This window comes from Lissotriton vulgaris, chromosome 2_2 (assembly GCF_964263255.1).
Source record: "Lissotriton vulgaris chromosome 2_2, aLisVul1.2, whole genome shotgun sequence".
Lineage (NCBI taxonomy): Eukaryota > Metazoa > Chordata > Amphibia > Caudata > Salamandridae > Lissotriton > Lissotriton vulgaris.
In genome coordinates this window covers 214,306,199-214,332,703 of record NC_141688.1, presented here as the reverse complement: position 1 = coordinate 214,332,703, position 26,505 = coordinate 214,306,199, and the positions used below count along the sequence as shown (strand labels likewise).

General features: G+C 47.6%; 1 protein-coding gene across 1 annotated transcript in view; it reads right to left on the bottom strand.

Moving 5' to 3' along the window:
* LOC147729256 (SH3 and multiple ankyrin repeat domains protein 2-like) overlaps positions 1-26,505 on the bottom strand; it is a 2,641,300-nt gene that overhangs the window by 502,898 nt on the left and 2,111,897 nt on the right. Inside the window, exon 16 of the mRNA XM_086959557.1 lies at positions 5,340-5,453. Coding sequence (XP_086815683.1) covers positions 5,340-5,453 — 114 coding nt within the window. The remainder of the gene's footprint in view (positions 1-5,339; positions 5,454-26,505) is intronic.

Sequence of the window (26,505 nt, the reverse complement as noted above, 5' to 3'; positions counted from 1 at the left end):
CTTCTCCCACCACTTTGCAATACGAGTGGCCGCTCCTGGTTGATGATTCTGAATGATTCTCACACTATCCTGGCACACACACTTATGGTTGGTCATACACATTCACGCACAGACAACCACATACATACATTGCATCTGCCTCTGGCTCTCTGGGCCACTCTTTCTCTCTCTCACACACACACATGCATACAACCCCTCCCCACTCATGAAATGAGACGAAAAAAAGCAATTCACAAGGCATGCTTGTCAACCAATGGGTAAACTATAATTTAGAGGCTGAAAAGTGAACATGCTTATCTCAGAACTTTTCGCATAGACATGTCTCATAGCAAATGTATTCTCGTTGTCACCTCGTAAAAAATACCTCAGTACCATCTGCGCAATACTAGATGTGTTCACCGTGCTATATCTAGGAGTCTTTCCCTACTTGATAAGTTTCAATGAAATTGTAATTATTTGGATAAAGAACATTCAACCATAAAAACAGGGTTTCTTATTATTGACAATCACACTTTTTGTGGAAGCCTTGAAAAAACTCATTTCCTCCAAGCGAAACATATCGGCTATCCACATAACTAAAGAAATAAAGCAGTAAATCAAATCATAGTAATCTTTATTCAGTTTCAAGTATTAAAACTATAAAAGCATATATTAAACTATAGTAAAAAACAATCATCAAAGTGGCACTAAGGTTGAAAAAAACCTAGGGTAGTAAGAATACAGTGATACAATAGATCCAATACTACACGAACAGTGCTAGATAAAAAACGCTCCAAGTTAGTACAATAATAACAACTCTTAAAATGCATAATAATAAAGCAGTGGCTAAAATGCTCTGCTTACCTTTGCAAGAGTGCTTTAGACCTCACCTCATGGTTATTTTTACAAATGAGAAAATACTTCTCCTGCACTTGACCAGTTGCTCTGGTTACCAGTCCATTAGGCTTCCAGCGCATTTACAACAGGTCCTTCACTTCATCGCTTTTTGTTCTCTTGCTCTAAACAAGCTCAACATCTAAGACCAACATTCAAGTTTGGATGAAAAGCAGCAGGACAGAGATCCAACAGGGCTGGCCCGACACTGGGCTACTATCCAGAAGGCTGACGGGGGATACATTGAGAGATGTATGTCGTGGCTCCAGACTCTTGATCAGCCTATGATCGCATAAAAACTCCTATTTCTACTATAGAAACAGCTGTAACAAAAAATGTTTCAAATAACTTCTGTAATCCATTGAAAAAACTGTCTATAGTTTATGATTCTATTTCTTTACCACGTGGACATGCAGATTTCTGGCCCCTATTCCAGGTATTTATTTCATTTGTTTATGTGCTTTGAATATACTCAGTGGCAGCTCCCCCACAATGGCGGAGGAGCGTAGTCCCACTACCTGACTCAAAGCCATTAAATGTAAATTAAAACGATGTTCTTGCGTCCGTTTAATTTACATATACCAGCTCTTAACCAGCTCTTAGCCACTCTCTAAGTGAGCATATGTGTTTCGGCCAGCCGTCTCAGCCCTGTATGTTGCTTTTCTGATGTTGTCTTTCTGACTAAGATTGGCATGGGCCTTCTCTGCTGGGAAGGGAGTTTATTTAAAGTAAGATGGAAATCGATTAAGGGGATGGGTGTGTGATTGTGCCACACTGTACATGCAGCCGCGGTCGGCAGTAGGAGTTCCTGCAGGGCGGTGACGTCGGGAGGGGGAGGGGCAGGGTGGGGATAGTAATGTATGGATTACGGAGTTGAACAGGTAAGTAAACATATAAATAAATAAAACAAATTTCTTTGTGTGCACTGCATCACCAAATGCGATGCTGTGCGTGCAACGAAATTCGATTTATTTATTTATATGTTTACTTACCTGTTAAACTCCGTAATCCATACATAACTGCCCCCCACCCTGCCCCTCCCCACGTCACCGCCCTGCAGGTACTCCTACTGCCGACCGCAGCTGTTCAGCAAGCAATATGTCTGTATAGAATATATTCAGGCAAGAATGTGAATTTTGAATAATAATAATAATAATAAAGAGCTTATAGAGCGCCCAGTAACGCCATCTCGGCGTGTCCCCGCGCTAAGAGCTACTAACGACCACCATAAAGAGCCTCTGTCCCTACACAGTGTAGAGTAGTGTTTTGAGCTTAGCCCTGAACAACGCTTCACTGCTCTCCAGTCTCAGGGCAGGAGGAAGTTTGTTCCGGTGTTGAGCTGCTTGGAACGCAAAAGATCGTCCACCCATTCTGGCCTTCCTTATCCTTGGAACTGTCAGCAGCCCAGTACCCTCCGACCGGAGGGTCCTTGTTGGTTCGTAGCGGCTGACTAAGTCCCTAAGGTAGGCGGGCGACCTGCCCCAGACGATTCGGTGACAGAAGAGGAGGCATTTGAACAGCACGCGTTTCTTCACTGGCAACCAGTGAAGCGCATCCAAAGCCTTCTGAGAATTTTCTCTCCTGGGTCTTCTTAGCACCAGTCTAGCGGCGGAATTCTGGATAACTTGCAGGCGGCCAAGGCTGCCCTCGTTGGACCCTAGGAACAGGATGTTTCCATAGTCCAACCGAGAGGTCACCAATGCCTGCGTCAGTGTCCTTCTGGCCGCTAGGGGTAGTAGGTCTAAAGTTTTGTTTAGGGTCTTCAGTACTCCAAAACATTTGCCCACAAGACGCCTTATATGGCCATCACAGGAGAGGGTGGGGTTGATCCAGACTCCTAGATTCTTAGCCTCCTCACAAGGTATGGGAGTAGGGCCAAGGCACGAAGGCCACCACTCGGCTGACCAGCTTTTGCTTTTTCCCCCCACTACCAGAACCTCTGTCTTGGAGCCGTTGAGTTTTAGGCAGTGGGAGTCCATCCACTCAGCTAGCGCCTGCATACAGGACTTCAAGTTGGTGGCGGTATTGGTGGTGTTCTGCGATAGAGAGATCAGCAGCTGGGTGTCGTCGGCGTATGATACCAATTCCACCCCGAATGATTGTACCACCTTCGCCAGGGAGGCCATGTACAGATTAAAAAGAGTAGGGCTCAAAGCTGAGCCCTGAGGCACTCCCTGGTCTAGTGGCATCTCTACCGAACGACATGCCCCTTGTTGTACCTGGAAGCATCTTCCTGTAAGAAACGACTGCAGCCAGTACAGCGCAGGACCAACGACCCCAGCTTCACTAAGACACCGTAGCAGGATGGAATGCGCTACAGTGTCAAAAGCTGCGCTGAGGTCGAGCATGATCAGGGCCATCATTGTATGTCCTGCATCCGCCCCTGCTCTTAAAGTCTCAGTGGCACGTAGGAGAGCTGTCTCAGTCGAGTAGCCCGCCCTAAATCCTGATTGTGAGGGATGAAGTAGGTTCCCTCTCTCCAGGTGCTCAGTGAGCTGAGCATTGACCACCTTCTCAGCCACTTTCGCCACATACGGCAGTAAGGAAATGGGTCTGAGGTTTTCCAGCACCTCGATACTTACATTCGTTTTTTTCCTTACTGGCAGTACTATGGCCTTCTTCCACTCCTCCGGAACTCGTTGAGTGGAAAAAGAGGTCTGTAAGACATGTCTTATATATGGTTCCAGGGCAACAAGACCCTCTGAGATGACCCAGGCAGGGGTCGGGTCGTTGGGGGAACCGGACTTCACGCTGCAACAGATCTTTATTAGCCTATCAGCGGGAGGGACCTTGAAAGTTTGCAACGAAGAGTCAGGAGCCATAGGCGAACCGCCTGCTCTAAAGTCTATGCCCTTTCCTGGTTGTTGGGTGAAGGAGGCATAAATGGCTTTGACTTTATTGGAAAAAAAGTTAGCGACTCTATTGCATCCCTCCACGGTGGCCCTAAGGGGGATGTTTGAGCTGGAGACTAATGATATTTCCTTGTATATTTTGAACAATTCGCGTGAGGAGCTCTCGGCTACCTCAATGCGTGTCTGGAAATATTTAGCTTTAGCTCTACGTACCGCGTACTGATAGCTTCTGTGTGCTAAGCTATAGCTGTTTTTTCCCTGTTCGCTAGGGTTCCTTCTCCAGCTCCTTTCAAGTTTTTTACAATTAGACTTGATTTGCTGGAGTTCCGGAGTGAACCACGGGGCAGTGCATTGTCTACCTTCTCTGGCTTTACCCTTACTCATGGGAACTAGCTCATCCAGGGTGGCAGTCACAAGCTGATTAAATTCATTGTTGGCCTGATCACTGTCCGTGGCAAGCGGTGGTTGCGCTTTCTGAATGGCTCTTATGAAGTTCTCTTGAGAATATTGTCTCCATTTACGTCTCATAACATTCTTAAGCCCATTCTCAGTGGCCCTGTGTGGCTGGTAAGAACATTGGAAAGGGACCAAGAAGTGGTCGGTCCAAGGGAGCTGACAGGGGGTGAGTGCCTTTATCATATCCCAACTGGCGAACTACCTTACAGTATATTACTATATGACAACAATGTGAAAGGACAGAATAGTTAGAGAATGAATTATCTGGTAAGTCAGTGCATTAACGTTGCTTACACAATTCTGAAATCCGTAGGAACATCTCAAGGGAAATCAATAAGAGTACTTATGTGCTTCAAATATAGGGGAGTATTTTAAACAAACAGTAATTTTAATAATAAAAAGTGGTCATCATTCAGTCTGCTTTGACATGCATATCCGAAAACTTTAACCTGTTCGATGCTCATGACGGCTCCCGGCCGTCATGAGTCACGGTGTGCGTTTGCTGATGACGGCCGGGAGCCGTCATGACCACGCCCGCGATCGGAATGCTCAGCACTGCGGCGGGATTCGCGCCACAGTGATGAGATTAACCATGGATGCATACGTCATTTAACAATTGCCTTGCAGACAGGCATGGTCTCCAGCATCTCCACTCCTCAGTTTAGCACTTCGCCTACTAGTACAAGGCCTGGTTGAGTCAGAGTAAAGAGAATAAGTGTAAGGGCTCTGGTCAGTAGGCCACTGCAGTTAGTACCACACATTGCCCCTGCCATGCTGCCAATGATAGCTCCAACACAACTACTAACCATCACACTCATACAAGTTTGACAATTGGACTATTCCAGGCCCCCAAAGGGTGTGAGGTCTCCATCAAAAAGCCAGGTCTTGAGGAAACAACAGAAAGAGGGAAGAAACAAGCAAAACAGAGGCAAACAACTAGAGGAAACAGAGCAGAAGAGGGCAAAACAGAGGGAATAAAAATGCGCAGAACAGGCAAAACAAGTGGCAAACATACTAGCTGAAACGGCAAAACAGAGAGCAGAAAAACGAGCAGAAAAGGCAAGGTAGCGGGCAGAAAATTAGCCAGACAATGCCACCTTGACCCATAGGACAATTAAGTGGCTCAAATGAAGCATTGGTTAAGCTGTATTCTCCTACCTGGTCTGCTTTCATTTGGCTTCGGCTGAACTTCCTCCAAACAATCTGCTGGAAACCATCCAATATGCCCACGAGCACTTCCTTCCCAGAATCCTCCCTCGCCAATACTCAAAACTAAAAAAAAAAAAGAAAAAAAGGTACATATAGCTCATTAACGTCCTTTTGTTGCAACACACAATTCTTTTAAGAAAACAGATTAATTCTAGAATTTTGTACCATGGTAGGAAATGGCACAATTCAGAATACCTGTTAAGGCAGACACGATTTCAAATGCAATTAAAACATATAACATTTAATTTCCTTAAAACTCTCGAGTTTACTCCTAGTGGAAACTACGATAATTGCCAGCAATTATAATTTAATCTTTTTAAATATACGATTACCTGTTCTGGTTATAAGCATATGTCAGGGACCTAATTAATACAGCTAGCTACTGAGTATTTAAAACTCAGATGGTGCACAGTTCATTTCCAATTCACAGGTTGATGAAGAGTTAGAGAAACATACTGAGAACAGCGTAAAAGAGCAAATAGATAGCAAAATCCCAAATGTAAAGAATGTACAGCGCTTACGTAATCAATGCCCAAAATAGACATGCAGAGCTTGAGAAGAAATAAGGCAGACACAGATTAATAGTGGGAGCAGGAGGAAGCAGAGCACGAGATCCTGCACTGTTGATTCTCCCCTGCACCAATTTTGACTTGGAAATCATATGAGGCTGCTGCCTGTCCCAGTCTAAAATAGACACCGAGAGAAAGTAGAGGAAGACAGAGAGAGAATGGAAATGTGCAACTTTTGCCCTAGAAGAGAAACAAGCATTTACAATGCAATGGTTTCGCCTTTGGAAAAGTTAGAGCTATTGGCATTGTAAATGACAAAATTTGTATTTATGTGTTGGTTTTAAAAACAGATAAATAAATGGCATTGTCATTTACATTGCCATTAGCTTAATCTCTCGCAAATGTGAGACCTATTGTACCCTACGGACGAGCTCAGCAGACAGCAATTACTACCACACACACACACCCAGAGCCACACAGACACACACACCCAGAGCCACACACACCCCCCCAGAGCCACACACACCCCCCCAGAGCCACACACACACACACCCAGAGCCACACACACACACACACACACACACCCAGAGCCACACACACACACACACCCAGAGCCACACACACACACATACCCAGAGCCACACACACACACACACACACACACACGCATACCCAGAGCCACAGCCACACACACCCACCCAGAGCCACAGCCACACACACATACCCAGAGCCACACACACATACCCAGAGCCACACACACATACCCAGAGCCACACACACACACCCACACCCAGAGCCACACACACACACCCAGAGCCACACACACACACACCCAGACCACACACACCCACCCAGAGCCACACACACACACACCCACCCAGAGCCACACACACACACACACACCCAGAGCCACACACACACACACCCACCCAGAGCCACACACACACACCCACCCAGAACCACATACACACACCCACCCAGAGCCACACACACACACCCACCCAGAGCCACACACACACACACACACACCCAGAGCCACACACACACACCCACAGCCACACACACACCCTCCCACCCAGAGCCACACACAATCACCCACCCACCCAGAGCCACACACACCCACCCACCCACCCAGAGCCACACACACACACCCACAGCCACACACACACCCTGCCACCCAGAGCCACACACACCCACCCACAGCCACACACACACCCACCCAGAGCCACACACCCACCCACCCACCGCCACACACACACACCCACCCACCGCCACACACACACACACCCAGAGCCACACACACACCCTCCCACCCACAGCCACACACACACCCTCCCACCCAGAGCCACACACACCCACCCACCCACCCAGAGCCACACACACCCACCCACCCACCCAGAGCCACACACCCACCCACCCAGAGCCACACACCCACCCACCCAGAGCCACACACACACCCACCCAGAGCCACACACCCACCCACCCACCCAGAGCCACACACCCACACCCACCCAGAGCCACACACCCACACCCACCCAGAGCCACACACACACACCCAGAGCCACACACACACAGGAGAGCAAGCACAGCAAGGGGGCAGGGAAGCAAGCACAGCGAGGGGGCAGGGAACTAAAAGTAAAATACTAAAAATAAAATATTCCATGTTGCAATTAAAGTTACCATCACCCAGTCACTGGTTAATGACTGTAAAAACATCATCATCATCATCACCTATGTACCGAAGGGAGGAGTAAAGAACCTCAGGATGCCCTTCAGTGTAAAAGTCTTCATTGGCTTAGGGTGCAGGTGGGTCTTATTTGTGTTTGAGCCAGCAGGCTCTAAAGCAACTATGCCCAGATGTGTGAGTCCCTCCTCAGGGGACTCGGTACCAACCATGCCCAGGTGGAGCCCTTGTGGGCTTTAAATCAGAAATGCCCCTGGGAGCCTCTCAGGCTCTCACTCAATTATGCCCCTTGAGCCTCTCCTTGCTCCGGTCCCACTCCGATAAGGTCACTCTGCTGCCGGCATGCGGGACTCTCTGGCTGCTGGTCTGCTTCCTTCGCCCTCCTCTCGCTGGGGGAGCCTCGGGGAGAGACGCTGGCTACAATCCGGTGGTGGAGGAGCACGGGGTAGGCTCCCGTGGACTTCCTGCCTTTCTCTTGGCCAATAGCTTCCTCCCAGCCGGGAGTAGTGGAAATGGAGCCTGCGAGGCTCTTCTCTATGTCCCGGCCGGCCTCGCCCACCGTCAGGCGCGGCACCGGCTTCAGCTCTTTTCCTCGTCCTTCGTGGCAAGACGGGCAGTCGCAGCACACATTTTTGCATTTACCTAATGACAAAAGATCAGCGAGAAGGCATCGGACTGGGAGGGGGTGGAATGAACGGGGAGAAATGCCACGGCTGCGAGATCAGAGAGAAGGCATCGGACTGGGAGGGGGGTGGAAAGAACGGTGAGAAATGCCACGGCTGTGTCTCCTCGGCTCTGGCAGGGCAGGGAGAGGCTGCAGGAGGTTCCTGACGAGAAAGGAGCATTACGTGAACCCACCCGCTCGCCCTAGCTCCTAGAAAAAAATGCCGGCCGCAAACATCCTGGGGAAAAAAAATAAGACAACACCCACCGCCGCAATGAAGGCAACAAAGGGGCGGAGAGGGAAAAAGTCACTGGAACGCCCACGAATCGCCTCGGACAATGACGGACAGATCTCTCTTCCAATAGCTAGCCTCCATTTATGGAGCTAGTCAATGGAAGAGAGAGGCGGGACAAAGCCACATACTGCTTCTCAAAAGATTTCGCCTGACCAGAAAGGAGAAGCACAGTGATGTAAATCTGGAATTAATAATAATCTTATTTGGTGAGGGCTACAGGAAATGTGGAACAAACAATAGAAATAAGAAAAAAAATGTGCCATAGCTTACCAAAGCAAAAGAAGAAAAAAAAACTAGATAGTCGTTTTTAAGAAATGCGATAACGCCAGGACACGTGGCTCAGTGATTAAGTTAGATGTAAAAATATATACACAAATTCGTTGCTGACACTAAAACCAAGATTCAGAAGTTTTAGAGCTGGCTTTCCCACTTGTGATCCTGGACAAATCTGTTACCTCCCTGCCACACGCTCCTCATCTAAAAGACACACCGACTGTTTACTCAGACTAGCTGCCACAAAAAATAACCACAAAACAAGAGATTTGCATAGATCTAACAGCTAAAAAAAAATTCAATAATTATGAACAAATATGGAGGAGAAAAACCTTGAAGTTTCTGGCTTTAAAGAGAACGTTTCCCCAGGACCACAAATACACCGCACACCCCCTTCCCTACTTCTAACAGGAGCATTCACCCCAGAATCAAAGCACTGGCAGGGACCCACTGCAGCTGCCAAGCAGCATTTACAAGATCATCAGAGGTGTCTGCCGAGCTGCCAATCACATACATCTGATAGTGCAGTCCTCAATCACACTTCAGCTCTTCTCCTCACTTATACCCACTCATGTGTGGAGACAGAAGGGGCCACTAGAGAGTCACTGGGAGACAGACAGCAGAGGGCGAAGGCATGGACACGAGGAACACACACTGGGAGACAGAAGGGAGTCACAGATGTAGGGGAAATGGAAACGCAGGAAGAGGCAAACACAGGCAGTTACAGACAATGGGAGACACAGACACTAAGACACACAGACAGAGGCGGACCACAGAACCTGCTGACACTGGGAGAGAAAGACCATGGGAGATGTGGACACATGGGAGGTAGACACAAGAAATCACAGACACTGGGAGACACAGACACTAAGAGACACAGATATAGATGTGGACCACAGAGCCTGCAGACTCTGGGAGAGGCAGACCATGGAAGATGCGAACACATGGGAGATGCACATGGGAGAAACAAGCCCATGGGAGAGACAAGCACATGGAGACACAGAGGTGGGCCACAGAACCCGTAGACACTGGGAGAGACAGACTTTGGGTGATGCAGGCACATAGGAGATGTACACTGGAGACCAGACACATAGGAATCATAACGCAGAGACACAGAATATGGGAGACACATACACTAAGAGCGACACAGATGGACCACAGAACCTGCAAACACTGGGAGAGACAATCCGTGGGAGATGCATATGGGATATGACGGCACGTGGGAGAGAAAGACACATGGGTATCACAGACACTGGGAGACACAGACACTAAGACAGAGACACAGTGATGGACCACAGAACCCGCAGATACTGGGAGAGAGATTCATATGGGAGAGGCAGATACATGGGTATCACAGACACCGGGAGACACAGAGACTAAGACAGAGAGACACATTGATGGGCCACAGATCGCGCAGACACTGGAAGAGCCAGACATTGGGAGATGCAAATGGTAGATACCAGGACATGGCAGAGAGAGATACATGGAAGAGAGAGACACATGGGAGAGGCAGATACATGGGTATCACAGACACCGGGAGATACAGACACTGTGTCACAGAGAAACATTGATGGACCATCGAACTCGCAGACAGTGGGCGATACAGACCTTGGCAGATGCAACACAGGGAGTATCAGACACATGGGAGAGGCAGACAGAGTGACTCACAGACACTGGGAGACACAAACACCAATAGACAGATGGACGACAGAGCCTGCAGACACCAGAAGAGACAGACTTTGCGAAATGCAACAAGCAATACAGGGAGACTCACACATATGGAAGAGGCAGACAGAGTGACTCAGACACCGAGAGAAAGACACTAAGAAACAGAGAAAAAGAGATGGGCCACAGACACTTGGTGATACAGACTTTGAGATGCAACAAAGGGAGAATCAAACAAATGGGAGATGCAGACGACTCAGACACTGGGAGACACAGACACTAAGAGACAGACGGACAACAGAGCCTGCAGACACTAGAAGAGACACACCTTGGGAGATGGCAACACAGGTAGAAACAGAGGACACAGTCACACAGACAAGAGCTGCACACACAGAGAGACTAAGACACAGAAAGCAGACAAATATATGGACCAGAAAAGCCAGACACTGGGAGAGAGAGACAGAGAAACACCAGCAGCTGTGAACACCGAGACACATGCTGCTGCGAATTTTTTTTTTTTTTTTTTAGAGTCTTATATAGCACAAACTTGACCCGCATTGGGTATTAGAGTGCTTTACATAGCACCAGTTCAATTACTTGAGGACACATTCATTTTTGATAGGCAAGGGATATTAAGTGATTTGCCCAGAATCAGAGGATGTTCAGCGTCTGCCGAGACTCGAACCCAGTTCCCCAGATTCAAGGTCGACTACCCTAGCCGTTAGGCCAACTCCTCTCTCCCCTAACACCTTGAGCAACGGATGCTGAGAGACTGAACCATGGACACTAAGACAATGGGGTTCAGAGACATTTGGGCGACGCAAACAATGGAAGACACAGGGAGAGCAATGGACCCCGCGAGATGCAGATAGGATGACAATAGATCGTTACGGACATCGGCGAGATGTGCACACTGAGGGAGGGGGGTAGGGCGAGCTTAATGGAGGAGCAAACATATGGGATGACACCGAAAGATAATGGGGTGTCTGGGATACTGGAAGACAGAACCGGACACAAGGGAGTCTGTGACACAGAGACAGAGCCGGATACAAGGGCGTCTCAGACACTGGGAGACAGAGGCAGGCACTGGGGAGTCTGGGACACTGGGACAGAGAGCGGGCAGAAGGGAGTCTCAGACACTGGGAAAGGATGAGTCGTCACAGAAAATTACACCCGGGAGTCCTGGTCTCTGGGTGACTCTGGGAAGACACTGACATGAACCCAGAGGCACAGTACCATAAGAAGACGCGCGAAGCCGAGGGCACAGTGTCTAAGCTGAGCGCACACTGCTAACAAACAATCCCCTCATGTAGCAGGTTCTGTTTTGCACACATATAAAAGAAGAGACACAAATGAATGGCAAAAACGGTTGCTGACCTATCTATCACCAGTTCCTGACCTGTGACCAAGGTTGTGACAGTGAACGAATAAACGAGCACAGCTGCTAACTCCACCTGCTTCTAACAGCTGTACTTGGGTCCGTGAGCGAAAGGGCCAGAACAAAGCCCAAAGTCACACAGTGTGTCAGTGATGAAGCTGCTAACAACTGAAATGCAAGGGGAAGTTTTGAGAAACCTATAGGCAATTTGATTTTGAGCTCCCGCAACGTTAAAATCAAAACTACAAATCCCATAATGCATGTTGTTGGCCGAAAAGCCCGACATGGAACCTCACGTGCTTTGAAGTGAGACACATCCACACACCAACACTCAAGGGGGTGAAGACTGCAGCCAAACACAGATCACACCAGGGGCAGGAAGTTAAAAAAAAAAGTTTCAAAAGTGGCAGCTGGTAATCTCTCCCTGCGTCCTATCTGTCCGCACTGCTCTCGCCCCCTGCGAGGGGAGCCCAGCACCCCCTGGCCCCTCTTCACTGTGACCGGAAGTGGCCCCCGTAGCCCCGCGCCCCTCAGCACTGCACCGCTGCCTGGAGTCTACCGATAAAGGCTCGGAAGCCGCGGCCCAGCTTTCATACCTTGGCCGTCCCCCGCACCCCTCTTCAAACAAGCAACTCTCAGGTCGGAGATCACACAGTGTGACGGTCACAACAGAGACAGCCAGAGGACTCAGTCGACGGCGGCAAGCAGGCGGCCACGCATGTTAACGGGCACCACGTGTGCTCTCTTTAAAGTTTGTAGGGGGAGAGGTGCTGTCCGCACACTGGAACCAGCAGGGAGAGCACTGGAAGAATGGCTCCCTGATCGAAAGAGTGCGGGAACAAAAACAAATGCATCAGAGGATGCAGTTTAAGTGGACGGGCACAGGACAGGGGCGAGCACAGGGAGGGAGGGTGGCGGGAACGGGCACAGGACAGGGGGGGGGGGGCGGGAAGCGGGAGGGGGGCAGGAATGGACCCGAGCCGAGCTCCGAAAACAAATCCCTTTCACACGGGAGGGGGGCGGAACGGACACACGGGGAGGGGGCGGGAAGGCAAGATGAGCAACTGCACACGCACTTCCGAGCGGGAGGGGGGGCGGGAGGGGGGCGGGAATGGACCCGAGCCGAGCTCCAGAAACAAATCCCTTTCACACGGGGAGGGGGCGGAACGGAAACACGGGGAGGGGGAGGAGGGGGCGGGAAGGCAAGATTTAACACGCACTCACCAGGGCTTCCTCCGGCGGCCGTGGTCGAAAAACGGGAAACGTGCACGGGACAGCGAGGGGGGGGAGGAGGGACACAGAGTAAGGCAGGACAGCAGCAAGCACGGCCCGGCCGGACCAGATTCGGGGGCGTTCCCGGCTTTTGGCTGACGTATCATGACGTAGCCAAAAGCCAAAGATTCTCGGGAACGCCCCCGAATCTGGTCCGGCCATGACGGACGCCTCTCTGTTCCAATGGCTAGCCTCCATTTATGGAGCTAGCCAATGGGACAGGGAGGCGTATTCCAGAGTCACTATACTGAAATCAAGAGATTTCTCTGGAGGCGGAGCTTCCAGCTCCGTCCCCCAGCGAAACCTAAAAACTAGCATTTGAGCAGATACAAAATTACTAACTAATTAACAATGACAAAGAAGAGTCGAGCTGGTGGTAGAAGAGACCCACTGATTCCAGTGCTTAAGTGGCAACAAAGATGTGGTAATAGAAGCACCATGAGTAAGGAAGTCTAACACTCGCTTATAAAAAAAATGTGCTGCCTAGCAATGTATTTAGTGATGACACAGAAAAGTTGGACATTTCTTTTGAGCTAGCTTGTACAATACGGGGTGCAGGGCCGGACTGGCCGTTGCGGGCACCGGGTTATCCCCCAATGCGCCGTAAGGGTGGGGGGCGGTTTTGGGCCCCAAATGGCCGTTTTTGTACAGGGCCGTTTATGCAGCACAGCTGCAAAATCGGACCTGTAACAAAATCGGCCGAAAACCGGCACCGGCAAAGACCTCGATCGCACCCCCAATCCCCCCCCTACTTCCGCCTGGGGGGCCGGCCGAGCACTTTCCCAGGGCTGGTTTTGGTTACCAGTCCGGCCCTGACGAGGTGCACCATATTTCTGGCGAGGTCTGCACAGGAGAAGAATATTATTCTTAACTGAGACACAATACAAGCAGTACATACATGAAATGCACCCTGGTGAGGATGCATAGGTTTACACCTACCTGTGGAGTGTCACTGGAAGTACACAGACACCACCAAAGAGCTTTATCAAATATGAGAAGAGACTGTGAATTACTAATTGAGGCCAGTGGAGGTCTGGTTTAATGGCAGTGTAGGAAATTGGGTTACTGGTTGAGGGTGTGTAGCCCTTGTCAAGCAGTAGCCACAACTCTTGTCTGGGTGAAACATAAGCTAGCCCCAAATCAACCAGTGCTCACCACACTGGTAGCTTGGTACAATAGCAGCCAGGCTTAACTTACAGACTATGTGTAAAGTATTTATTCAGCATTCAAACAGTGATAACATGAAAACATTACACAAGAATAATCCCACACTAATTAAGAAATATAAATTAAGTTGTTATCATTAAAAGGGCATACAAATGACTAAAGTACAAAAGTAGTACCGGAGGTTTGAATTTTTAAAGTTTTAACTAAAACTAGCACCCAAAAGCACATTCGAGGTTATCTGGTTGTGCTGGACCAGGTCAAAATCAAGCGTTGAGGTTGACCTAGATGGAGTGTCGTTTGGATACAGGAACCAGGTTCATTCCGATGGAAAGTTTACCTTGATCTAGATTTAAGGTGAGAAGCGCCCATCGACGAGGTAGTTGACGGTCAGGCTACAGGCTGGATCAGGAGGGGGGCTCGTCGACGACGGGTAGCATACATCTCACGCTCTGGTCAGGCACTTTGCAATGGCAGTGTGGTCATGATCAGAGCAAACAGCTGATCGACTATTGGAACTACGCATTGGCAGAAAACGTGGACTTTTGTTATTGATTTACAGAGCTCTGGCAGTGAAGTTTGGGGAATGTATCCAGGTAGGTAGTGTCAGCAGTTAGATCAGGTCCCGAGGAGCTCGAGGACAGCTCTTTTCCTCCTCGCACCTTAGCGGGAACCCAGAAGGCACCATCAGAACTAGAGCAGCGATTTCCCCGAGTGAAGCAGCAGATCTTGCCTCCTCACATTACACCCCTGCTACTGCCACCCTGCTATCCAAAATCCAGGTGATCACCAATTTTAGAAGGGACCTCTCCCCTCCTAAACACCCCAGACCCCCAACTTCCCTCTCCAACATCCCCAGGGCTTCTTTTAAGAAAAACTGCTCAAAAGAGACTCTCACCACCAACTGCATGCTCATAAACTGCAAATCAGCCTCGAAGCATGCAACTGAGCTTGCAGAATCCATCCTCACCCATGACATTGACATAGTCTTCATCACCGAGACTTGGCTAAATGAATGCTTGACACCAATCTTGGACACTTCCGTGCCACCAGGCTTTGTAATCATCAACAAAGATCGTAAAGACCAAACAGGCAGAGGTATATCAATCATTCATATAAACAACATATCTGTGACAGAAATAGATACCTTTAATTAGAATACTTGTGAGTGCCTCTACGCTAACATCAACACAAGTGACAAGACTTTCCAGTGCCATCTCCTATATCATCCTCCAGGTAACACCACTGTATTCCCTGATCACCTGTCCGACCTGATTGTACATTGCTCACTCCGAGACGCCAACAGCCTAATTCTGGGAGATATGAACCTACACTAGAAAGAACACATCAAACCGGCAATTCAGAACCTAAATGAGCTGCTGCATAATAACAACCTCTTCCAGCATTGTTCAGAAGGCACCCATAACAAGGGAGCGACCTTGGATGCCATCACGATTGACCAGATCCTTCTGGTGGACTGGTCTTACATCACCTTATCCTATTTAGCATTACTCAAACAATCACTCATCAACCCCTCATCCAAGCCCCCCCCCCCCAATGGACGAGAAATATTAAACAGATCTCCTTGACCGACTTTGAAAAAAGGATAGGCTCATTCCTGCCTACCTCCACAGATGATCTCTCAACAACGAAACTCACCACTCACTATAACGCTACTATGACTACCATCCTAGATCAATTAGCCCCCATGAAACTAAAAAAAAACAGGAACACTCCATCCAGATCCTGGTTTAACTCAGACATCAATGCTAAAAGATGACAATTAAGAGCCGCAGAACGTCGATGGAGGAACAACCCCTCTACAGACCTCCTGAGCAACTCAAAGTAACCCGAAGGAAATAAAAAAACACATTAACAATGAAAAACCACCTTCTTCTGCACCGCCCTGGACAAGGCGAAAAACAGACCCAAACAACTTTTCAATAACATCAGACAACAAACATCCAAACCCTCTGCTGCCCCAGGCCAGGCCTCCAAAGACCTGTGTGACAACTTCGCCAACTTCTTCATAGACAAAATCACCAAGATTGAGCTCTCTCTAGACGTCAACCCCAACACCTCTTGCTTAATCTCAGCCCCAGAAACGGAAACCAATGCACGCAAACACCCCATGAAAGTCTGGAAGTCTTTCAACCCCATACCGGAAACTGAGATTCTCCATCTGATCTCCACCTCCAAACCTGCAGATCACACATTAGTTCCTCTACCTACTCAATTGACAAAGAAACTGAAACTCTCCATAGCTCAATACTGGTGTAAGATCATTAACAGCTCCCTGAGAACCAGTATCATTCCTGACTGCCTCAAAACCGGCCAAGTTACTCCACTTCCGAAAGAACCTGGCCTTGACGCTGACAACCTTAACAACTTCAGACCCATCTCCAATCTCCCCCTCCTTGCCAAAATTCTTGAAAAGTGCGTTTTTTCACAATTGACTCAGCACATGGACAGCATCAACCTTCTAGATCCCCACCAATTAGGTTTCAGAAAAGGTTGTAGTACCTAGACGGCGATCCTCAACACCATGGATGGCATTCACAAATCTCTAGATACTGACAAATAATGCCTACTCATCATCCTGGACTTATTGGCAGCCTTTGACATGGTGGGTCACAATCTTCTCATCAAGGCTCTCCAAGATGGGGTAGGAGCAGGCGAGGTGGTCTCACAGTGGTTCTCTTCCTTCTTGCACAACCGCTCCCAAAGGATAAAAATCAAAACCTTCAATTCTGACTCTCATCAACAGAGGTCCCCCAAGGATCAGTGCTCTCCCCTCAACTATTCAACATTTATATGGAACTCCTCACCTTCATTCTCAAAAAAGCCAACATCACCTACCACCTCTATGCAGATGACACCCAGATCTATCTGGAAACGTCCTCCTTCGAAGATATTCAGAGACTAAACAAAACTCTTACAAAAGGTCAGCATTGGCTATCCATGAACCACCTCAAACTCAACCAAGACAAAACTGAAATTCTCCTCATCTCCAACAAAGACGAAACCCCCCAAATCATGGAATTGCTGAAAGAAATCGATGCTCTCAACTGAAATCTCACTCTGGCTAACTCCACTAAATCATTAGGATTTACTCTAGACCCCAAACTTGACATGGTCAGTCAAATCAAGAACTCCGCAAAGAGTGCCTTCTAATATCTGAAGCTTCTCAACAAAATAAAACCCTTCATCCCACCCAGCGACCTCAAACAAGCCACCCAATCACTGGTGTTATCCAGAGTCGACTACGGTAAAGCGATCCTCTCCGTTTACAGCAAAATACCAGCTAGCCCCCCTCAAAACAACTCAAAACGCAGCGGCCAGAATGGTCACCGGAGTCAGGGAATCTGAGCACAGTGCACCCGCGCTCAAAGATCTAAAATGGCTCCGAATACAAATGCGTGCCATCTTCAGAACCGCCTGCCTCACGCACAAAGCCCTCCACACAGGCATACCTGAATACCTGGCCTCCAAACTCAAAAAGGCCGGCCGGACTAGGAGCCTCAGGAGTTCCAACTCCCTTCTGCTCATTCCCAAGGAAACACACAAACAGAAAAATGCTGCATGTCCCTTCTCCGGAAATGCACCCAAAATCTGGAACTGCATCCCAGCAGACATTAGGACTATCCTGTCATTTGTAAAATTAAAAAAAACTCTTGAAAGACCTCTTCCTTAACGGTGTCTTCCCGGACAAGTAAACAGCGCTAAAGGGCTTATTCCGGCTCTCCGCAACACCACAACACCTCTCAGCATAATCTACCTCCTCTTAGAAACCTTTTCGTCCCTCCATGCTCCTCCCCTTCCTGAAAATAGTTCTGTGCAAGACAATCATGCACTCTGTGAGACTCTCATGACTGTCCTGCCTCCTTGTTGCACTACACGTTGGGATTTCTGATCTGAAATATACACTGATGATTATTTGTGATTCCTGTACTATAAATGCTGTAAAAGCGCTCCGATACACTCAGGTCTGGCTAGCGCTATATAAAACTCATTAAATAAATAGATAGATAAATAAATAAATAACTTAAGATCCCAGATCCTGAGGTCCACTTCTCAACATGAAGAGCCCAGAACCTCCTATCTATCACCTCAAGTCCAGCTCTTGGCGTTTAGAGTAGGGGGAGTACACTCTAACTCCAGTCAGGAGTCCAGACCTGGAGGGCCACTTCTTGGGGGTTAGGACTCACTCCAGTGGAAGCCAGCAGCACAGTTTGAGCAGTTCCAGCTGGACTGATAAGCTGGGCAGTTGCAGGGGGTGCAATCTGGAAGCTTGATGTGTCCCTGCAGCTCAAACAGGAGCTCATCTAACTGGGCCATGGAGTCACGTCTGGGGTCCTGGGTACAAGGAAAGCAGGCCTTTAGGTTTCAAACAGCAAGGCAGTCCTTCTTCGGAGCCTCCAGAAGTCCAGGTGTGTTCAAATAGGAGGTTCTGAGGGTGGTACTTTATGCCCAGTTCCAGATTATGTGTTGGGAACCTCCCTTTTGACTTCCCCATAACTTGCTTTGGTCAGTTCTTCCCTTTTCCCAGGAATTAGGTCCAACTTTGCTAGGGAAGCAAAGGGCAGGCAGGCCCAAGTGTGGGTGGCATTAGAAGTGACAGAAGTCAGGAAGGAGGTAGGCACAGCCCCAAAGCTGCTCTTTGTAGTACTGGAAAGGTGGTACACAAGCCCCCAGGCCATCCAGCTCAGTAAAGGATCATCATTCCCTAAACTAAAAGACCATGTATTCCCTCTCCGCAAGGATAAGTTCCATCATCAACAGATCTCGTACTCGTGAGGTATATGTGGACAAAGCTACACCAACTGTTATAGTAGGAGGGAAGCACACATTGCAATTTGCCAATGCCACCCCTCCTAAGTACTGAGACCTGTGGGCTGTGGGCTCATTATGCTTACTTTAGTAAACAAATGTAACATATAGTGCACTATGTTGATTTGTGATTGTCTCCGTCTTGTAATTTCCACACACTGTTTTCTTTCAGTTTAGTTACCTGTTGCATAATGAGAATCCTTTGGCTGCTTCCACCAGCTGTATTTATAATTAGAAGATCTTTGTTTTTCCTATGCGTCTTCCCTATTAAGGCCTCCACCAGCAGTAAGACCCTACTGAAAACCCCCTGCTGAAAACCCCCTACTGAAAACCCCCTGCATCAATACTATTGGGTCAATTAAGGGAGGTAGCAGGCATAGCCTTTTCTACAAAGATAAACAAAGCAATATCTCTAAGAACGTGGAGGAGCCTGTGGGTTGTGTCGGGATTAGTATTGGCTCTACTTAAAATGTGACACCACTATGCACTTCTAAAGTAAATATTCTTTTATATAATATTTTATTATTTGTCAATAAAACAAATGATAAACTACAGCAAAACATAAAGATCATACCACCCCATGGACCCCCACATATCCACAAAATTGAACCTTCATGGCAACACAAATCACTTTACCCTTTTCCAATGCCACGTTCTCACACTTCTCAGGAGAAGGCACTGCGTTGGGTCTACCATGGATCCCAAATCGTATCACATTTATTTAGACAGCCTCACCAATTATAAATGATATCCACACCTTGCACAATTGTCCATTCTAATGGCTCACTACTTTATTGGAAAGAGGTTATCCATTGCCAATAGCGAGCTATGTCTCTTTTTGACACATGAAACCCTACACCAGTGAGAATTCTCTGCACCTTAGAGGCAGCCCAACCTTCCATAAAATAGCCTTATAGCCTGCCGTAACGGGCTCTACCGGCTATTAAAGGCCCGCCTCAGCGTTAAAGGCCCGAGCCGAAGGCGAGGGCCTTTAACAAGGGAGCAGGACTTTATTAGCCGATATAGCTCTGCTACGAAGGGCTGTAAGGCTATTAGAACATTCTAGAGGGCAGAATGTTCTAACAAATAAAATGAAGGCCTCTCAAAGCTCGAGGGGATTTAAATCCCCTCGAGCTCCGAGAGGCCTGTGTAAAACATTGGAATGTTGCTTTGCAGGCCTTTACCGGCCATAGAAGCTCGGAGCACTCTATTGTCTTCAATGGAGTGCTCCACATTCCAATGTTCTAATACCCAGTAATGCCACACATCGATCCACCACAGTGGGGAAACAAAGTACAGTCGCAAATGAGTCGACCGCCTTTTGCCCATAAAGACGAGTCAAGGAACAGTCCAAAATGATGTGCTACAAGATACCCACTACATCTGCAACTCTTGTGCATGCAGGACTGTAGGCTTCCAGAATCTATTGGGGCTATAATATACTGGTACATGTATTAAAATGATATTGCCGGAAATTAGAGGAGATATGCAAAACCCATGCCACCATTTTAGCCTCTCACCAATCATCCTCATCTAGTACTCCCTCCTCATGATCCCATGCCTCCCTCACTTTCACCAAAGGGTCTTACTTCTGCCAGCTGGCAGCTGTCAACATATAGAAATAAATCCACCCATGGTGCTGTGGTGCCAGAGACGGAGCCCCTGTGTTTAATGTAAGAACTCTGGAGATGGTAGGAATGGAAAAGCCATCTATAGTATTCTTGCTATTGTCCTGCCCGGGTACCAATATCTCCAAAATAATACCAGTTTCGATCGAGAAGGTATAATTTCTAAGAGTTCAACAGACATCAGCCGGCCCAGCAAATTTTAAGCGTGTCACTTGTCAACCCACAGGGCAGCTAGGAGCAAACCCAAAGGTAATAGGATGGAGTCAAAATGTCCTGAGGCTTGCCCTGTATCTAATGATGGGACAGACCTGGCAATGGAAGGCAAAAGGTCTGTCCGCGGGACGGGAAGGACTGACGCACAGACTCTGGTTGTCCAGGACTATGTAACTTAGGTGACAGGAGAGCCCAATGAATCCAGACCCCAATGTGATGGACCAACTTTATATCTACACCCGGGGAAGCGCCCTCTCGGGTTGTTGGCGAGTGTACCCGCCTTCCCTTACCAGCGTTGGCCCTAGTCGTTAACATTATCTTTAAGGCTTACCTAGCCCACTTCAGCACGTGACTCAAAACTGAAATGCCAAATATATGCCCCTTTGCCCTCAGCCTTTTAAAAAAAAATGTATTCTTGCATGTTCTTTCTTTACATACCTCCTTGATGATTTACTTTTTGTAACTACACATGCACTAGCTTACATTTTATTTTGTACTTTATTGTTTATTAATACAGGTGAATGCAAAAGTGGCATAAAACCTGTACTAAACTGCAGGGCTGCTATAAGGTTGCTTATCCAAACAGAGGTTTCTAAAGCAAATTCGTGATTTTTATCGAACATATTTAAACTGCTTTACCTATTTCAAAACTTTCAATTGCACAAACAAATTCGACAATTGATCTCTGGAAGAAAACAATGCCAGTGTATGTCGCTCGAACTGTTACTCATATTGCAACCTTTTTAGGACGTGAATAGTAACAAATAGGACTTAGCATTCCACTGTTCCAAACCGCTGACAACTAATCACAGCAGCAGAAAGGAATGCAATATCTTTTGACTCAAAAAACCATGGCTCCCTCTGGTGACATGAAATAATTGTTAGATGGCATCATTTCACCCCTCCCTCTCCACTCCAGAGTGCAATGCTGTGTCGAGTGGGGCTGGAAATGGTGATGGTTTTGAAAACGCCTCTATTAATTTATCATAAGTGAAATTCCTCTCAAGGAAAAACATGTTATTTCACCTAATGGAGACCTCCAGAGACTTGAATCTGGGTCAAGTGATGTGAATTGCATTGTCTGAGCTCACACTGCCTGCTGCTGTCGGATCCCCCAGCAAGCAGAGGCGCGTGTGAGGAGGATGCCTCACTGCAGAAAATGGGACGCAGCAGATTTTAAAAAATGACTTAAAGGCATTATAATTCATCTACGACAGTCAATGCTTCGTATGCATGCTTTTTATAAGGTTCTTAGGAACGAAAACATCTTACATCACCATTAGCACTCCCTAACTCTCATCCAAAGCCACTCATAGTACATGCTATACAGACATGATGTATTTCAAATATATCAAAATTGACATATCATATCCTGTACTGAAAATGCAGACTATACATTTTTAATCTTCCACTTCAACATTAAACACTGAGTGCAAGAGTAACATTTTTCTGCAAATGTTTCAACCCTTTCAAATAGCTGGGCATGTAGGATGATTACCAATGTAACTTTTTCGAGCCACATCTATATCAATTCAATAATAGTTTATTAATATTAGTTCTATAGTTCTAGCATTTCCAATTCAAACATAGGTGTCATTCATACTATTAACTCAGTTCAGTTCAAATACTTTATTCGATTTTCACCAAGTAAAAAATCATAAAAGCAGTACATAGTAAACAAATTGCACATTATAGATACACACAACAAATAGTTATAAAAGCAACATTAAATCCAAGTATGGTGATAAATCGATAATTTCTAAATTCATAGTAGATTCCGTGATTTTACGACGCTTTTTAAAAACATCGACATAGAACTAATACATAGGGGGTTTCCTAATTAATACTATTAACTCAAAAACAATCATCATGATCAGCTATTGTTATGGACAAAATATTTAAAAATATTTAACTTTTCAAAAATCTTAGCAATGTCAATTACCTTATTTTAGACTTGAATTTCAACATGTCAAAGGCATCTCCTTTGTTTTCCCTGCTAGACAGGTGGAAATCGACTGGTCTCTAACATGTATATATCAGCACAGTTCTCAAGCTGCCAAATATGCAGAATGCTATATATTCTTCTATGTTATCCTCACTCTTCTAGTTGGATTTAAATAAATTATGCCTTTGGGTCATCCAAATACTACCTTACCCTTCTTTCCTTTGCTTCACTGTATGTGTCCATATGGCAAAAGGTCCCTAAAGAGCTACCATTTACTATGGAATGTTAAAGACTCTTGGACCCAAATGCTTGAAAATAATGCTATCTCCCTTGGCCAGTCATACTTAATGCCATCTGTAGCTACTCAACAATTTTCAAAAATCTGCAACCAAAATAATAATTTAATAGGTCGTAGCAGGAATAAAGGAGGCTGCATTTTGTGCTGTGCTGACACTATGAAACGAGTTGCCAAATAAAGTATTTACAAGCAAACTAGTAAATCCAAACTGAATAGTTATAGAAATATTTGTCTCATAAATAATACAATATTCCTCCATTTAAGGTATATATGCCTACATTCCACTAATGTATTGTTTTTACAATTGAAGTTTAATAGGTAAGAATCAAAACAGCCCACAGGATCTGCGAGTTCAGTGGCACTCAGCAATTGTTTAACACCGAATGCCATGAGTGCTCCAGAACACACATTCACATTCCAAGGTGGTGTTTTTTTTTTTTTTTTTTTTTTTTTTAATTATATTTTTATTGCAGAGTTATAGACCACAGGATAAAAGTAAACAGCCAGTACCCTTGTGGGCTCCACCCGTCCAATGACAGTTCACAGTTGTACACAGCCATTCAGCCCGCATCCCGGAGGCCGGGCGGCATATCACATCGCTCGAAAGGAACACAGCACAGTGTACGTCCCATTGGGACCCTGGCGGAAGGTCGTTTTACGTATCCGCTTTTACCCCCCCACCCGCAACAACATTCCCGTCAGCCATCTCCGTGGGAATCAATGTAATCGCCCCTGCCGGGGACTGCTCTAGGCTATACGGGCCTTCGTACCAGGCCGTTCCACCCAATCAGTCTGCTCACCACTCGATACCCCCTGTCCCAGTAGTTCCAAGGCCTCAACCCGCAACCCTCCAATGGCTTCCGGCCCGCCCCAAACCCCCCTACAACTAACCCCTCCAAAACCCCCCCCCCCTGGCAACTGCTAAGGTGTGCGCTTCGCTCTATTGAACTGGATGGGTCCACTACAGTGCGTAGTTCCATACTTCTGTGCTCGCCCCGCGGTGTCCAGCGGCTTAGTTCTCGCCGTACTCATCCTCAACCAAAGCATCACGCAAAGCCTGTACCACTAACTCCCATGCACGCGCCACATCCAGTACCTTCTCATTCCCCAACTTTACTGCTTGCTTCATCCGGAGCACGCTCTCGCAGTCAGACCACCGCAGCAACTCATTCTTCCATCTACGCAGTGAGGGACCTCCCCTGGACTTCCAGTGCCACGATATTTCCCTTTGTGCCAATATCAGACCCAGATCTATGAATTTACTTGTCACCTTGGTGTGCTTAGTATGCGGGAACCAGAGCAATAGGCACGCCGCCATGTCGAATTCTACCTCCCTGTCAGTCACCTCATTCAGGAGCTCCCCTACCTCCGCCCAATAGGTTCCCAGTTGTGGACACCCCCAAAACAAGTGGTCCATGTCCGCCCCTAGGGACGAACACCGGGGGCAACAGGCATCCGGCACCCGAAAGTACCGCTGTAGTTTCTCTGGAGTTAAGTAGGCCCTATGGAGCACCTAGAAATGGACCTGCTGAAAGCGCGCGTTCCTGGTGCCCTTCAACGTGCGTCGCAGGATATGGCCCCACGCCGTATCCGGTATGGGCCGACCAACGCTCACTTCCCATTTAGCTTTGAGCCCATGGAGTGGTTCCAGCCCTTCGTTCAGCATCCTATTATGGAGGCACGTCACAGCCTTGAATGTACCGGCCGCCATCACCACATATTGGCACGCCATAGTCGTCGTGGGCTCTAGGAGCCCCTCTTTCCAGTGCTTTTGTATGGCAGCCACTACTGCCGCATGTAGGAGGAAGCCCCCCTCAGGCAGTCCGAACTGGTCCCGGAGCACGTCGAACGGCGCCAACGCCCCATCTATGTACAAGTCACCCACCACCTGCAACCCCGCCTCCTCCCAATCCAACAACGGGGACCAATCTCCTCCGTGCGGCAAAGCCGTCAACATCCCGATCGGGATCTCCGGGGCATAAGGCCGCAATGCCCTCGCTCTCCGAAGGCTCCTTTGCCAGCACAGCCGGAGCGTCCGCTCCTCCATGGTGAGGGCCCGTAACTCGAGCCGTTGCTGCATGATGATGTATGACAGCACGTGGCGCTGTATCCCCCGATCCCGGTCTTCCTCCGGCCCCCGGAACACCCTGGCTACGTTCTGCGTTAGGACCTGCAACTGCGCCGCTAGATAATACAGCTCAAGGTCGGGCACGGCCATGCCCCCTTCCAGCTTGGGGCGAAGTAGCGTGCTCAGGGCTATTCTGCGACGGCCATGTCCCCATAGAAAGCCAGTAATCATTGACCGCAGTTCCCTAAACACCCCCTGGGGAATCCAAACAGGCAGCGTTCGGAAATAATAGAGGAAGCGGGGGAGCGCCACCATTTTCAACAGTGCTATCCTGCCCAGGACTGTCAGCGGGAGGGTCGACCAGAAAGACAAGCTACCCCGTAGTGACCGGACACAACGGCCAATGTTACCCTCTTTCCAAGGTGGTGTTATTACAGAAAGGTAAGAACAATTACACATGAGATCCCTTTACATAAACAGTACACTTTACACAGTTTCTCTGAAAAGTTTCACTCTTCTTTACAGACCAGGAGGCTAGACTGAAGAGAATCAATGTGGGTTCTTGGTGCTATAGTCTGGATCTCAATTTCCCCAACTTTTTGCCTCCACCTTCTGTATTTTTGACTGTGTGCTGGATTTCGTCTTTGCTGGTTTAGGTACTCTGGGCTCTTTACCACTTCTTGTAAGTGCCAAAGATGCAAGTGCTCCCTATGTAAATTGTAATTCTCACCAGTAGCCTTTCAAATGAGTCTCAGACCTGCCACTGCAGTGTCTGAGTGGGCAGTTTTTAACTGCTATGTCAAACTGGGAAGTACTCGCCAGGCCCAACCTTCCCTTTTCTTAAATGTAAGTCACCCCTCAGATAGGTCCAAGGTGCCTTTATGGGCAGGATGCAGTGTATGTTAAAGGTAGGATATGGTGTCTACATGTCCTGATAGTGAAATACTGCGTACATCGTTTTTTACTATTGCAAGGACTAGCAACTTTCAATTGGGAACAGCTAGAGATTTGTAGTTTATACCCCCTGAACTCAGAATTTACCAACACACCTTTTAGTGAAGGTGGTTTTTAAGTTGTGTATTTGAAAATGCCACTTTTAGAAAGTGTTCATTTTCTTGTCTTACCATCCTGTGTGCTTCTGCCTGCTTGTGGTTTCAAAGGCTGTCTGTGCATCCACTTCAGACCCTCATACAAAAGGAGCCGAGGTGTGCCCTGCATATGCTGTTGGG